The following is a 16,419-nucleotide window of genomic DNA, read 5'->3' as shown; positions in this document are numbered from 1 at the left end:
AACTAAATGGTTATAAAAATACAATACCTAAAAAGTTTTGAGAAATGCTAGAGCTGACCATAGAAGATGTATAGCTTTAAACTCTTAATTAGAAAATAAAATAGATCAAATCAATGAACTAAGTTTCATTTTAATAAGGTAAATGGTAAGGTCTTAAAAATTAAAACAAAGAAAATGCAAAGAAATAATAAATAAAAAAAAATCAACTAATGAAAACCTGGACCAAACAGAGAGAGTTCAGAAAGAGAGGAATGTGACACTAAGAGCTGGTTGATGAAAAGATCGGTAAACCTTACTGATTAGTCTCCACCTAGGCTGATCAAGTGAAAAAAGAGAAGAAACACAAATTATCAGAACTGAGAATGAAATAGATTTCACCAAAGATCTTACGAACATTGAAAGCATCAATATAAGTATCATGAATTTATGTCAAAAAATTTTACAACTAGGAGAAGTGAAAAAATTCCTTGAAGGATACAGATAAGTATGACAAAAGAAATAGGAAACCAAAATTAAATTCATAATAAAAACTACCACCTCCACCCATGCACAGAAACTTCAGGCACAGAAAGCTTCACTACTAAACTCAATCAAATATTTATGTTAGATATACTAACCCTAAACAAACTAAAAAGAGAGAGAAACTATTCTTAACTCACTTCATATGTCTACTATTATTCTGATGCCTAAGCTAGACAAAGACTTTAAAAAACTACAGACCGTTTAAGGAAGAAATTATATCAACTCTACAAATACTCTTCAGAAAAAAAGGATGGAGAGAAACTTCAGAACTCATTTTATAATGCCATGAAACCTGGATACCAAAACTAGTCCAAGACATCACAGGAAAAGAAAGCTACAGACTAATGTGCCTCATAAACACATATGAAAAGGATCCTTGAAATATCAAAAAATAAAAACCAGTAATACATTAAACATAATATAAACTTACAGAAAATAGAATGGTAAAATGGAATGCTTTTTTCCTGAGATTGGGAACAATGAAAGGATATACACTCTCAACACTTCTAATCAATACTTTTCAGAAGTTCTGAGCCATGTAATAAACTATGAAAAAGAAATGAAAGGCATACAGGTTGGAAAATATGGAGTAAATCAGTTTTCACATGCAGACACTATCACTTATGTAGGACATCTTTAGGAATATACCAAAAAAACTTGTAGGACTAGTAAGTCAAGTCTATCTCTTTGCAGCATGGAAAGTCAAAATATAAAAACCTACTGTACTTCTAAACACTAGTAAAAAATAGTAGAAATTGAAAGTTTAAAAATTCTATTTACAGTTGATTCCAAGAACATGAAATATTTTAGATAACTTGAACAAAATATGTGCATAAATGAGCTCTATACTTATTTCTTTTTTATTAATTTTTTTATTGTTGTTCGAGTACAGTCGTCTCCATTCCCCCCCTCCCACCATCCCCACAACCCCAGCCATCCTCACCTCCCACCCTCGATCCTACCCTTTGGTTTTGTCCATGTGTCCTTTATGCATGTTCCTGAAAACCCCTCCCGCTTTCCTCCCCTTTATCCCCTTCTTCCTCCTCCCCTCTGGTTCCCATCAGTTTGTTCCTAACTATGGTGGTTCTGTGAGTATACAAATGTGCAAAAACTCATTAAAATATACACTTAAAATGAATCCATTTTATTGTATGTCAATTATAATTCAGTAAATAAAGTTGGTTTCTTAAGTTATGACTAAAATACCAGGTGGTAACTTGTTTATAAATCTTCTCAACACAATGTATTAGAGCTGATCCATGATCAAAAATATAGTTTATATGAAGTTTAATTTCATATGTTAAAGAATACAGTTAGCTCTTCACTACTATCCTCATCACAAGTGTAAATTAATATTTACAAAACTAAAAGACACAAAATGGGCTTCATGTGGATTTAGGAGCATTTCATGAGTTTTTTTGGGGGGGTCAGAGGAAAAGAAAAATGCTTTCACTGTGTCTGTGTGCTGCTGACAGCTGACAGGTGGAGACACTAGACACAAACGTGGTGACAAGGTGACAAGCACTGCCCATTCATTAATGGAGCTATCACACTGGAACAAAATGCTCATTTTATGTAAGCAAGAATTTGTTTGTATTCTATGTTAGAACAAAATAGAAAGTCATGTTTAAAAAAAGAATTAACTTTATCTTAAAGTTACCTTTAAATCAGTTCACAGAAACAATCATATAAACCAAAGTCATTATAAATCAGTGATGTAACATATCTGATATTAAAATTTTTCATTTCTAAGGTTGGTATTTTCACAAGAAAAACGTGAATTTTTTTTCTTTTTTTTATTTTAATCATTGTTCATGTACAGTTTTCTCCTTTTTACTCCCAATCCAGTCCCCCCACCCACCCTCCCCTTAGCTTATGACCATGTGTCCTTTAAGTTTGTTCCTGTGAACCCTTCCCACTGTCCCCTTAAATTCCCTCTTCTCTCCCCTCCGGTCACCGTCAGCCTGTCCTCTATTTCAGTGATTTTGGTTACATTTTGCTTGTTTCTTTGTTTTGTTATTTAGGTTCCTGTTAAAGGTGAGATCATATGTGATTTGTCTTTCACTGACTGGCTCATTTCGCTAAGCATAATGTTTTCCAGCTCCATCCATGCTGTTGCAAAGGGTAGGAGCTCCTTCTTTCTTTCTGCTGCATAGAATTCCATTGTGTAAATGTACCATAGTTTTCTGATCCATTCATTTACTGATGGGCATCTAGGTTGCTTCCAGCATCTAGCTATTGTAAATTGTGCTGCTATGAACATTGGGGTGCAAAGGTTCTTTTGTATTGGTGTTTTAGTGTTCTTAGGATAGAGTCCCAGCAGTGGAATTGCTGGGTCAAAAGGCAGATCCATTTTTAGTTTCCTGAGGAAGTTCCATACTGTTTTCCATAGTGGTTGTACCAGTCTGCAGTCCCACCAGCAGTGTACTAGGGTCCCCTTTTCTCCACAACCTCTCCAACACTTGTTGTTTGTTGCTTTGTTTATGATGACCATTCTGACTGGTGTGAAGTGGCATCTCATTGTGGTTTTAATTTGCATCTGTCTGATAGCTAGCGATATTGAACATCATTTCATGTGTCTTTGGATTTTCTGTATGTCTTCCTTGAAGAAGTGTCTGTTCAAGTCCTTTGCCCACTTTTTAATTGGGTTCCTTGTCTTCTTAGAGTGCAGTCATGTAAGTTCTTTATATATTTTGGAGATTAAACCCTTGTCTGAGGTGTCATTGGCAAATATGTTTTCCCATACAGTTGGTTCTCTTTTAATTTTGATACTGTTTTCTTTAGCTGTGCAGAAGCTTTTAATTTTGATGAGGTCCCATTTGTTTATTCTTTCCTTTATGTCCCTTGCTCTAGGGGACTCGTCAGTAAAAAAGTTTCTTCATGAAATATCTGAGATTTTCCTACCTACGTTCTCCTCTAGGACCTTAATGGTGTCACGTTTTATATTTAAGTCTTTTATCCACCTTGAATTTATTTTTGTATATGGTGTAAGTTGGTGCTCAAGTGTCATTTTTTTGCACGTGGCTGTCCAGTTCTCCCAACACCATTTGTTGAAGAGGCTATTTTTATTCCATTTAATGTTGCTGCCTCCTTTGTCAAATATTAATTGACCATAGAGACCTGGGGTTATTCCTGGGCTCTCTGTTCTGTTCCATTGGTCCATATGCCTGTTTTTATGCCAGTACCAGGCTGTTTTGATTACAGTGGCCTTGTAGTATAGTTTGGTGTCGGGTATTGTGATCCCTCCTACTTTACTCTTCTTTCTCAAAATTGCAGCAGCTATTTGGGGTCGTTTATAATTCCATATAAATTTTTGAAGTGTTTGTTCTATGTCTGTGAAATAAGCCATTGGTACTTTAATAGGAATTGCATTGAATGTGTAAATTGCTTTGGGTAGTATGGACCTTCTGATGATATTAATTCTTCCAATCCATGAACACGGTATATGTTTCCATTTGTTTATGTCTTCCTTGATTTGAAAAATGTGAATTTTTTAAAAAATTCACCAATCATCTACACCCTCATAAAATGATTGCTAAAATTTGTTATAATTCCTTCCAGTACTTTTTCTGTGGATGTCTTTTGAATTCTACTTTTTTTACTTAATCTCACATGTTCACAGTCTTATAACTATCATGTATAGGTCTGCACAATATTCCAGTACATATATGTACCATAATTCACTTAGGCTTTTGTTATTATTAAATATAGAAGTACAAAGGTGCCTCAAATTCCACATATCCAAATTAAACTCAGTGACATTATTTCCTTCCACCAAATGTGATCCTCTTTCAGTTTTTAGAAAATTAGGATTTATTCTTGAAACCTCATTTCTCTCTCTCACCAACCCACTCCTTGGCTCATCTGTAAAGTCCTGTTAAATATCTTTTCGAAGTATTTCTGGAATTTAATCATTTCCCTCCGTACCAACAACATGTTGCTACCAACAATTCTTGCTAGAAAACTGTAATGGCCTCTAACTCATTTCTTTGCATCCACTGTAATCTTCCTTCAATATAGTATAGTAGTAACCTTAAAAATACAAACCCGAGCATCATTCCACTTCCCTATTTAACACCTTTCAGTGGTTTCTCACTGCTCTAGGGAGAAAGAACTAAATCCTTTAACCTGGTCTACAGGCTCTGCATGGTTATGGCCCAAGAGCAGAGTTCAATGTGCGTAAAAATATATTTTTTTAAAGTGGTGTAACAGTCACATTTTCCCTTTAAAATGTACATGATTATCGTTTAACAAGTTTTTAGTAAAGAAATAAACCAAAACTATTATAATTATAAGAGTAAGGTAATTACTTGAAAACTAAGGACATATTATAATATTCAGTAAGAAAATGACCTAAGTATATTAGACAAATATTGCATATAGTAGTGAAACTTACTAGTAGACAATAAAAAAAAAAAAACACTGGGTGATTTATCATTAGTGAAGAGTGACAATAAACAATTAAACTAAATGACAGAACTCCTCTTTTATCTATCTCTAAAATGAAGAGGGTTTTGACTCTTTTCTTACCTACATACAGTCCCTACTGATCTCATACACACTCATAGCTTACGTTACTACCTCTAGTCTAGTCGTCACACTGCATCTTAACCTTGGACTGTTGCCTACATTACTTCACCTTTTGGTTAGCTCATTCCCTTAAATCCTCCCCGACCCAGAACAGGTGGCCCCATTTTTTGGAGAAGCTTTTCCCAAGGCTGGGTAAGATGACCACAACGATGTGAAGCATCAGGTTAACTCCTATAGTAGCATTTAATACGCAGGAGTGAACCTTTCCTACCAAGCTACAAGATCTCATGGCAGAGAATGCTTCTTACTGGTAAAACCCTAGTACTGGGCACATAGTATACCATCGAGTAAATATTTGTAGAATTAGTTAAGGAAAAGAACAACAAACAAAAATCCATCTTTGTCTTGCAAGTCAGCCAGATCTACTGTAGTTTGCCGAAAGCACACCCTAACACAGGCACACACACTATGATAGTTATCAACTCTCTATTTTTCAAAGACTCCTATATGAGGCACAAAAAATAATAGGAGAAATATCACCAATTTAGGGATTGTCAAGCTAAAAATCACCAATTTTGTGAAACAGATTTTGAGGTTGTAAAATAAGCATTTAATTAATCTATTTGGTGAATCCCCATAACACTGGGCAAGCAAAAATGATAATGATGTGACAGAACTGCCAAAAAGCACATGTAGTCTGGCCAGAATTAACAGTCTAATTCCTAGGCTGAGAGAGATGATTGTCCTCATGTACTCTGGTAGTCGACTAGCCTGGCAGTAATAGACTTCTTTGGGTATTTACACAAACTGAAGTATCTTCAGAATGGTGTGGCCAGGGTAGCAAAGGGACCTAAGAGCATGAGAAATGAGGTATTTAGCTTGAAGGAAAAAAGACCCAAGGGATGCAAGGGAGCTGTCCTCACATATTTGATAGGCTGTCATTTGGAAATGGAATTACACTTGCTCATTAGGCCCCAAAGGGCAGGATGAAGCCCAGAGGATAGAAAGAACAGGAGTATCGTCACTTTCTTATTTCAGGGTCCAAATGAGCTGCTCCTATCATTCCACTGAGACTGCTCTCCAGGTCAACAATGACTTCCTAATTATCCAATTTCTCGGACACTTTTAAATCTTCATTGTACTTCAATTGCTTAATGTAGTTATTAAGTGTGGATGTTCTGTCTCCACCCACATCCCCTATTAAGACACTTCTTGCTCTCAGTTTTGCTGTTTCTTTAGCCAATCTTTATTCTATATGTGTAAACAGTTTATATACAGCACTCAATTCTTTAGTACAAAAATATGCAGTAGTTTTATTTCTTTTTTTTTAGTCATTAGTTTCCACAATGCTGTGAAAATCTTCCTTTTCTCATTTCTTAATGACATCTACAGCTGATTCCTTGATTTTCACACCACCGGTTCCAATGATCAAAACTCTGAACAGTCAAATGCACAACTTGAACATTTAATGTGAAGCTTTTCCTCCTCCTCCTTAAGTGCACACTAAGCGTGTGGCTCTGAAGGTCTTAATGTGGCAGAGGGGTTCTAGGGGGGAAAAAGTTCTAAAGTACCTCTTCCCCAACGCTGTGTCTCTAAGTCCTAGTTATGTGACTGGGAAAGCAGGGAAGGGGGAAGGCAGCAGAAATCAACTTACATAATTAGCTCTCTGGTGTAGGCAGAGAGATGCCCACAGCCTCACTCTGATATGGTCTAGTCAAACCTGCTGATTGTAGCCTGTGGAGTTATGGTGGTTTCCAGGCAGCTGATACGTGTGGTTCTCGTGGGTAGTGCTCTGTTTCATTCTGGTCACATCTGCCACTAAAACACCATTCAAAGGTGCAGAATCTGGGGTTTTGAGGGGCTGGCCTATTCATATTCAATTTCTTCTCTGGAGATGTTAGTTATCACTATCATTATTTCAGATGTTTACACAATGTTTTCAAGCAGGCCTTTTTCCCCTTTCTACATCAGACTTGGGGAACATAACAGGTACTGCTCACTAATAGGCTTGCAGGTTCAGAAGTTCAGTAAGCAAACCACTGGGAAATGAAAATGCCAGTCTCTGCATTTTGCAAGCATCCTCAACATCTATGACTGATGTTCTTGGAGTTGTACCCTCTTATTTGCCTGAGTGAGGGGTCACTTTTTACTACGAATGCTGTGTTCCTGCTCTTTCCAATCCTTGCTGTATTGCCTGGTCAGGCAGTGATGGTGGTGGAATCATGAGGAAGCAGCTGTGCTAGCTCAGTGGGCCTGCGAGAGGCACCTAACTCCAATTGTGGGAAAGGGGGAACTTAAAGCTTTGTCTTCTTTTTCTCACTTTGGGCTAGTCCTCAGTCCCAAGGAACTCAATATCCTACTAAAAATAGTAAGTAACTAATCTTATTGACCATGGACTATGTTAAACAGTGCATTGCACTTCTCATCCATTAGCTCATTTAATCCTCATAATAACCTTAGAAGGTCAATGTTATTAATCTCTATCTTACAGGTGAAGAAACTGAGGCGCAGAGAATGTCAGCAGCTTGTTTAAGGTGACCCAGCTAGGAAACAGCAGAAGCATGATCTAAATCTGGGCATCTGAGTCCAGAGGCTATGGCCTTAACCTCTTTCATGGGCTTATTTTTCCCTTATCTATCTCTTAAATAATGTCATGATTTTTGACTTGCTTTTCTCTTAACTCTAGTTGTTCTTAGACTCTTTTGGAGTCCCAGACCACTCCAAGAATCTGATGCAAATTATATATGCTATTCTAAAAATATACACAGTCATACACAAATTTGCATGTAATGTCAGGGAATTAAGAGATCCACTAATGTTCCACTGATGGAGCCTCAAGGGTCTCATAAACCTGGGCATTCTAATACATGCATATAACTCCATCCAAAAATATGTTAAAAAAGACATTAGTGAAATAATGTGAGAAATCCCAAATATTTTTCTCTAGCCTAAATTTATTATCCAAATATTTAAATTTCTACTAGGTAGAACTACTTGGAAAAAAAATTCATTAGTCTGAACTAAACTCATTACTTTACCTCAGTATCCATCATTCTCCTCCTTTCCTGACTTACCTAATGGTATTAACTCCAAACTTTCTGAGCCCCAAAATCTGGGGATCATTCTACCGCCTGTCTCTCTATCTCCCACACATTTATGTGGCTGAGAAGTAGAAATCAATCTTGAAATCAATCAAAAGTGTAGGGAAATGGCATTTCATATCAGAGTAGTGTAAATACAGCAAAACAATTACAGTATAAAGTATATAATGAAATGCAGAAATAGAAAAGTTAGGCAGTGTTGTTATCCCATCAAAATATGGTATTATATTTGTGATTAAAGTTTTAAAAGTGTAGTAGCAAACATCATCTCATGTTTAGATTAGGACAATGGGTATTTCCATCATTTCAAGTTTTTACTTTATTCCTGCAGTATAGCCTTCATAATATGTCTTTATGCTTAAAATACTCCATGACTACCTCTATCTTACCAATATAAATAGTTTCCAGCCCTGGCTGGTGTGGCTCAGTGGGTTGAGTGCTGGCCTGAGAATCAAAGGGTCACCAGTTCGATTCCCAGTCAGGGCACATACCTGGGTTGTGGGCCAGGTCCCCAGTAGGGGACTTGTGAGGTGCAACCACACACTGATGTTTCTGTCCCTCTCTTTCTCCCTCCCTTCCCTCTCTCTAAATACAAATAAATAAAACCTTAAATAAAAAAGAATACTATAGAAGTCTACAGAAGGAATACTAAATAAGGGTGAGGAGAAGAAAAGCAACAGTTAAGGAAGACTTTCTGAAAGACATATCTGAATAAATGGAGACCAAAAGGATGATTTAGAGTTAGAAAAAGAGGAAAAAATGATGCAGCAAGAAAGATCTTGAAGCAAAGGCCTCCTGAAGAGAGGTAAGAGGTTGGGGCTTGGTTGGAATTAAAGACTTAGGGTGATAAACAGAAAGCTTGAGGGAAGAGGTGAGAGGATGAGAAGAGATAAGGCTAAAGTGAATCAGCAGTGGCAGATCATTAAAGCCCTTACAGTCTAAGCTAAGGAGCTTGGGCCTCACCTTAAGATCAGCAGAGAGCACAGGAAGGTTTTAAGCAAGTATATATCATGGTCCGATTTTCATATCACAAAGTTCATCTGGCTGCAGTCAAAAATAGACTGAAGCAAAGGAATGTAAGGGAGAACTTAAGCCTTGTCCATACCTTATAGCTGCCTAAATAACCTGTGCATTATGTATGTACTGTTCATAGTTATTCCATGTGCAGTCAACATCCAGTTCAAGTTCACAATAGGTAAAACCAAAATTTATACTACCTAACAGTGTTAAGCACATTGTAAATGCTTAAATACTTCAGAACAAAAAGTCAGTGGTTTTACTAAAGAACTGCACTGATACAAGTTTATCTTATTCCAGCCTTTTAACAAGTTCCTGGTATTCATGCCTTCGCATATTTTCTGTCCTTGAGTGTGGGTGGAACCTGTGACTGGCTCCTAACCAAAAGAACAGGGCATGTTAAAAATGACAGGGATGTCACAAACAAGTGTTGGAGAGGTTGTGGAGAAAAGGGAACCCTAGTGCACTGTTGGTGGGACTACAGACTGGTACAACCACTAAGGAAAACAGTATTGGACTTCCCCAGAAAACTAAAAGTGGATCTGCCTTTTGACCCAGTAATTCCACTGCTATATCCTAAGAACCACCACTATATCCTAAGAACCCTGAAACACCAATCCAAAAGAACCTTTGCACCCCAATGTTCATAGCAGCACAATTTACAATAGCTAATGCTGGAAGCAACCTAGGTGCCCAACAGTAAATGAATGGATCAGAAAACTATGGTACATTTACACAATGGAATTCTATGCAGCAGAAAGAAAGAAGGAGCTCCTACCCTTTGCAACAGCATGGATGGAGCTGGAAAGCATTATGCTAAGCGAAATAAGCCAGGCAGTAAAAGACAAATCACATATGATCTCACCTTTAACAGGAACCTAAACAACAAAACAAGGAAACAAGCAAAATATAGTCAAAGACACTGAAATAGAGGACAGGCTGACAGTGACCAGAGGGGAGAGGGGAGGGAATTTCAAGGGAGAATGAGAAGGGTTTACAGGAACAAATATAAAGGACACATGGACAAAAACTAGGGGGGGGGAAATGGGAGGGTGGTGGGGAGGGATGGGTGCATGGGCTGGAATGGGAGCAAAGGACAGAAAACTGTACTTGAACAATGATTAAAATAAAATTAAAAAAAAGAAACTGCAAAAAAAGAGAAACAAATAATCTCTGAACTTGTATGATTCCAATATTTTGGTACAACCATTAAAAATATTGTTTTTCTGAAAGAAAAAAAATGACAGGGATGTCATTTTTGCTACATAAAACTGTAACATCTGCCTTGCTGGGAGGCACTCTCCCTTACAGGTTCCAAAGAAATAACCTAACAGGTTCACACCATTCTGTGACCCGTCCTCGCAGTACAGCCTCCTGCTGACAACCAGCAAGGACCCGAATTGCAGACAACAGCACATGAGCTCTGAAGCAGATCCTCCGCTGCAGAGCCTTCAGATGAGAACCCAGCCCTAGCGGACACCTTGACAGCTGGCTTGCAGAGGACCCAGCTAGCTATGCCTGGACTCCTGACATGTAGGAGTCGTCAGATAATAAACGTGTTTTTAAGCTACTAAGTTTGTGGTAATACTGTTATACAGCAATAGGTAAGTAATATAAAAGTACAATTTAATTCTAATTAATTGTTTACTATCATACTTTATCTTCTAGAACTAAAATTATAATTAATGTAGGAGATTAATTTAAAAATAACGCATTCTTAAATGTCACATAACTTGTATTTTAATTGTTGACAAATTCTAAAGCTTTTTGATGCTCAATATCCCTGCAAACAGATTAAGATCTTTTTTTTAAAAAAACAAATAACTGTATAAACTCTATGCCATTCCTTCACTTTTGACGCTTTTCAGTGTCCTACATTTACCCAAGTACCCAAGTGTCAGAAAACAATTTTTTAAAAATTATTTTCATTCAAATTAACATTCTTTTTTTTAAGATTTTTATTTATTTATTTTTAGAGAGGGAAGGGAGAGAGAGAGCGAGAGAGAGAGAGAGAGAGAGAGAGAGAGAGAGAGAAACATCAATGTGTGGTTGCTGGGGTCATGGCCTGAAACCCAGGCATGTACCCTGACTGGGAATCGAACCTGTGACACTTCGGTTCGCAGCCCGTGCTCAATCCACTGAGCTACACCAGCCAGAGCTAGAAAACAATTTAAATTAAACAAAAGTCTCAAAGCCTATTTTAATACTAAAGAATAAAATATGTTTTTAAAAAGTCTACCTTCAATTTTCAAAGTAAATGTAGGTGTCCCTTAGTGCTTCAATTTACGCCTCAGCAAATGGCTTTTTATGTATCATATTAATTTATTCTGTTGTATTCAGAAAGTCTACAGTAGATCTACCTGGGGTTTTCAGGCAGTGCTCACTATCTCTAATGTCTATAGCAGTGTAAATACACTACAATCCCAAACTCATGAGCATGTACACACTTACATGTGTGCAGAACTGTCTTGTTAATAAGTAATGTATTTCAAGAGAAAATGGGTAAAATAGAAAATCTATAGTGAAAATTTATTAATGCAAATCACCTTCATGTTTTAATTTTCTCTTCTGGAATTAAAAAAAATCTGAGTGATAAGCAATATAGTCATGCCTCATGCTCCTAACCACTGATATTAAATCTCCTTATTTAGTTTATATTTAGAATTTTTAATTTCTTTTTTTTATTCTCACCCAAGGACATACTTATTGATTTTAGAGAGTGAGAAAGGGAGGAGATACAGAGGGAGGGAAACATCAATCAGTTCCCGACTGAACCCACAACCTAGGCATGTGCCCTGACTGGGAATCAAACCCGTGACCTTTCAGTTTACAGGACAACGCTCCAACCAACTGAGCCATACTAGCCAGGGAAAACTATTCATTTCTTAAGGCATATTTCATCCACTGTACAAGCTGTATTGACTTGGGAATGAAGAAAAGCAGAGAACCCAATAGATAAGACTCCATCTGCTAATCTAATCTTTCAAAGAAATGTAAAAATGCTTATAAAGTTTGCATTAAGGTTTTATAAAGAAAACAAGCTAATAGATAAAAAAGCTAAATTTACCCAAGTTATGCACATGTTTAAAAATCTTATACAGGTTGAAGTTCATAGTAGAGCATACATAATACTGAAAAGATTCAAAGAAATAGCTCTAAATAAAGACTTTAAAGGCAAGGTCTTTGCTTTATAACTTATATTCTTTTATTTAATCACTAATTTAACACATAGTTATTGAATACCAAGCATAGTGTTTTGGTGAATTGACATTTCATCAAGAATACATTTTTTAAATAATCTGTTACTGTGCTTTAGTTATGCTTGAGTTTTTTCCTCATTGCTTACTTATTACAGAAGAACTCTCCTTAGCCAGATCACTAAGTTCATTAGGCAAGTGCTCCGTTTCCACATAACTGTAGACAACAAAGTTACCAGGCTTTCTGCCCTAACACAAGGATCTGCCTTCCTCCAGCTTTTAGTAACATGGACCTCACTTCCTTTTGCCTTCATTGGCAGCATCCTTAAAGTACAAATTTCTATTAAAAGTCTGTTTATAGTGCCCTGGCTGGCGTAGCTCAGTGGATTGAGCGCGGGCTGCGAATCGAAGTGTCACAGGTTTGATTCCCAGTCAGGGTACATGCCTGGGTTGCAGGCCATGACTCCCAGCAACCGCACATTGATGTTTTTCTCTCTCTCTCTTTCTCCTTCCCTTCCCTCTCTAAAAATAAGTATATAAAATCTTTAAAAAAAGTCTGTTTATAGCAATTTAGACTTTCTCTAATATGCTCCTCATAATCCTTCTAGGCTTTGCCCACTGCCTGGTTCCAAAACCACCCCCATATTTTAAGGTATTTGTTATGGAAGCACTCACTTCCAAGGCACCAAAATCTGTTATGAAATAACTTTGTTACTATGTGCAGAAGATGGCATACTTAGAAAATTCAAGTGACTCTACGAACTATACAAAAGTTGCTGTTACAGATCAATATACAAAAATCAATGGCATTTCCTTGTGTTAGCTACAACCAAAGATAAAATGTAATAATAATAAACAGATCTATCCCCTGGCTGGTGTTGCTCAGTGGATTGAGTTCCAGCCTACGAACCAAGGGGTTGCCAGTTTGATTCCCAGTTAGGGCACATGCCTGGGCTGCAGGCTGGGTCCCCAGTTAGGGGTGTACAAGAGGCAGCTAATCAATGTATCTCTCACACATGACTATATATATAGTCAATGTTAGGGTTAACTGGTATTTTCATAACTGCTGATTGAAGTATAAGGCGGTATGACCTTTTCAGAAAGCAATTTAATAATATCTCACACAATTTAACATGTGTCACTCAAGCAAATCTATGTTTAGAAATTTAGAAGATTTGAGGTAATAAAATAGTTATTTTCAAGTATGTTAAGAGTGTCATGCCTAAGAATAAAAAAAAGAGTGTCAAGTGAAGGAGTAGATAAATTAATTCTGTATTATATCATAGCGCAAAACTAAGAACAAAAAAAATCTGTTTCAGGTAGATGGATTAAACATTAATTATGGAAAAGTGGTAGCTAGTTGGAAGCTTTGATTATGTAACTGCCAAGGTTATTTCAATACCAAGATTCTCTAATCTAAACTAAAAAAATAAGACAAATAGGGTTATGACTGTATGTTTAAATAAGACCATTGTACCTTTAAAGGTGAACAAAAATATGATTTATCAGTCTATTACTTTTCTTTCAATAAAAAGATAAAAATCTGAGATATATAAAATGGTAGCAAATTAACTTCTCAAATTAGTCACTTCAAATTCTCCAAAATACCAATTGGCATTAGTTTTAGTCTTCTTTTAAAAAATGGAAGACAAATGCCCTGTGATTGGTAAGAAATATTCAGTCATGAAAAGCAGGAAGTTATAGTCAAGATTGTTCTACCCAGCAAAGCTATATTTAGAATCAAAGGGCAGATAAAGAGCTTCTCAGACAAGAAAAAACTAAGGATTTCATCATCACCAAACCATTATTATATGAAATGTTTAAAGGGACTTATTAAGAAAAAGTAGAAGATCAAAATTATGAACTTTAAATAAAATGGCAAAAAGTACATATTATTCAACAATTGAGTCTAAAAAAACAAACTAGGCAAACAAGAAGAACAGAGACAGAATCTTGAATACAGAGTGTGTATTGATGGTTACCAGATGGGAGAGGGGTGTGGGGGAATGGATAAAGAGGTGAGGGGATTAAGAAGTACAAATAGGTAGTTACAGAACAGCCATGGAGATGTAAAGTACAGTATAGGGGGAATTCTAGTCAACATGGTGGTATAGGCAGACATGGCTCACCCCGTTGCACGACCACAACAAAATCACAACCAAAATATAGAAAAACCATTGCTCACAACTGACAGAAATCAAGTTGAATGGAAGTCTGACAATTATGGAAGTAAAGAAACCACTTCCATCCACACTGGTAGGAGGGGCACAGACACGGAATGGGCTGGTCCCTCACCCACATGTGGTGGATAAAAATTCAGGAGGGATTTCTCAGGAGCGAGGAGTCCCAGCTCCACACCTAACCCCCCCCAGCCCATGGTTCCAACCTATCAGAACAACAAGAAGAAAAGATAATCTGAAAAAACAAGGATAGTATATACAGCCCATGGGGCAATTTTAGGCAATCCAACATTCACTTCATAGGGATGTCAGAAGAAGAGAAACAGCAAGAAATTGAAAATCTATTTGAAAAAATAATGAAAGAAAACTTCCCCAATTTGGTCAAGGAGCTAGACATGCAAGTATAGGAAGCACAGAGAGTCCCAAACAAGATGGTTGCAAAGAGGCCCACCCTAAGTCACATCATAATTAAAATATCAAAGGTTAAAAATAAAGAGATGGGAGGGGTTTATGGGAGATTGGGTGAGAGGTGAGGGGGTTAAGTAATACAAATAGGTAGTTACAGAATATCCAAGGGGGTGTAAAGTACAGTATAGGAAAGGAAGTAACCAAAAAAAAAAAGAAAAAAAAATTTAAATTGTAAGAGCTGCATTATAAGATATACTTGCCTAATTTATTTCAAGTTTAATTTAAATTAAAACAAGGCAATTCCTCTTTATTTTACCTTAATTCTCAGAGTTATTCTCAGAATAGGAAACCTCCCCAAAATCATTATATACAACAAAAAAAATGACCAGGAAGAGCAAGTATGTATGCTATACGAACCGATCAGAAGAACTGTTCCAACAGCCAAACCTCCACCTAAAATAAAACAAAACCAAGAATAATTAATTAATCTACATTTTCCCATTACTTCTAGCATAAAAGTTAAGCTTTAAAAAGGACAGGTTTCCAATAACTTTAAAATTGCTGTTGAAAACAACATTTTAATTACCTTTGCAATACTTTGCTTAAGGTGCTATTATGAAATAATTACATATTATATGTAATTACACACTGCACATTACAATTACTTTCATAATATACTGTACAAGCCTCCATTCTCCTGTGATAGGACCATGCAGCATTCAACATAACTGTGGTTAATCATTCTAGTGTTATATTTAGCACTTAATAAATTAACTCAATAGCCAAGACCTAAATGTGCACAGTAACTTAACTACTACAGAAGTACAGCAAAGAAAATAAAGGTTATTATAATAGAAATTCCACTTCAATATTTATCCTCAAATCTAGTAAGCCTTGGAGAGAAAAACCTCTGATAATTAAAAGTGATTCTTTTTTCATTATGGATAACATACACAAAGTCTGGACATGTTCTATATTTAGAATTTAAAATAGACACCTTTTGTCATTTCAAACAAAAAAGTCACAATCACAAAAATAAATGTTTGATTATTACTAGAACATGTTCTCTTAAATATCATGAACATGTAATTGAATAATGATTTATCAAAAATCAATGTAAAATTAAACTTTAGGAAACTAGAACTAAAGATACAATGTTCAACTATTTTGTTTTAAAAACATTTGTAAAGTATTATTTGTAATTAATGTTACAAACACAAGTTCTCTTAAAAGTAAAAATATGAAGTATACTTAAAGTATAATTAAGAAAAGTACTCACTACTATGGGGTGCAGAGGCAGAAGAGGGAAGGGGGGACAAACAGTGATGGAAGACCTGACTTGGGGTGGTGAACACACACTACCATAAACAGATGATGTGTCATAGAACTGTACACCTGAAGCCTATATAATTTTATTAATGTCACCCTAATAAATTCAATTTAAATAAAAAACAAGGGCTTTGG

The 16,419-nt window shown here is 36.3% G+C and overlaps 1 protein-coding gene across 1 annotated transcript in view; it reads right to left on the bottom strand.

Moving 5' to 3' along the window:
- Window positions 1–16,419, bottom strand: part of ELP4 (elongator acetyltransferase complex subunit 4) — a 208,026-nt gene that overhangs the window by 184,506 nt on the left and 7,101 nt on the right. The window contains exon 2 of the mRNA XM_028516278.2: window positions 15,373–15,408. Within this exon, the coding sequence (XP_028372079.1) occupies window positions 15,373–15,408 (36 nt within the window). The remainder of the gene's footprint in view (window positions 1–15,372; window positions 15,409–16,419) is intronic.

The sequence above is a fragment of the Phyllostomus discolor genome, chromosome 6 (assembly GCF_004126475.2).
Source record: "Phyllostomus discolor isolate MPI-MPIP mPhyDis1 chromosome 6, mPhyDis1.pri.v3, whole genome shotgun sequence".
NCBI lineage: Eukaryota > Metazoa > Chordata > Mammalia > Chiroptera > Phyllostomidae > Phyllostomus > Phyllostomus discolor.
The sequence above is the reverse complement of the archived record's forward strand: the minus strand, read 5'-3'. Positions and strand labels throughout refer to the sequence as shown.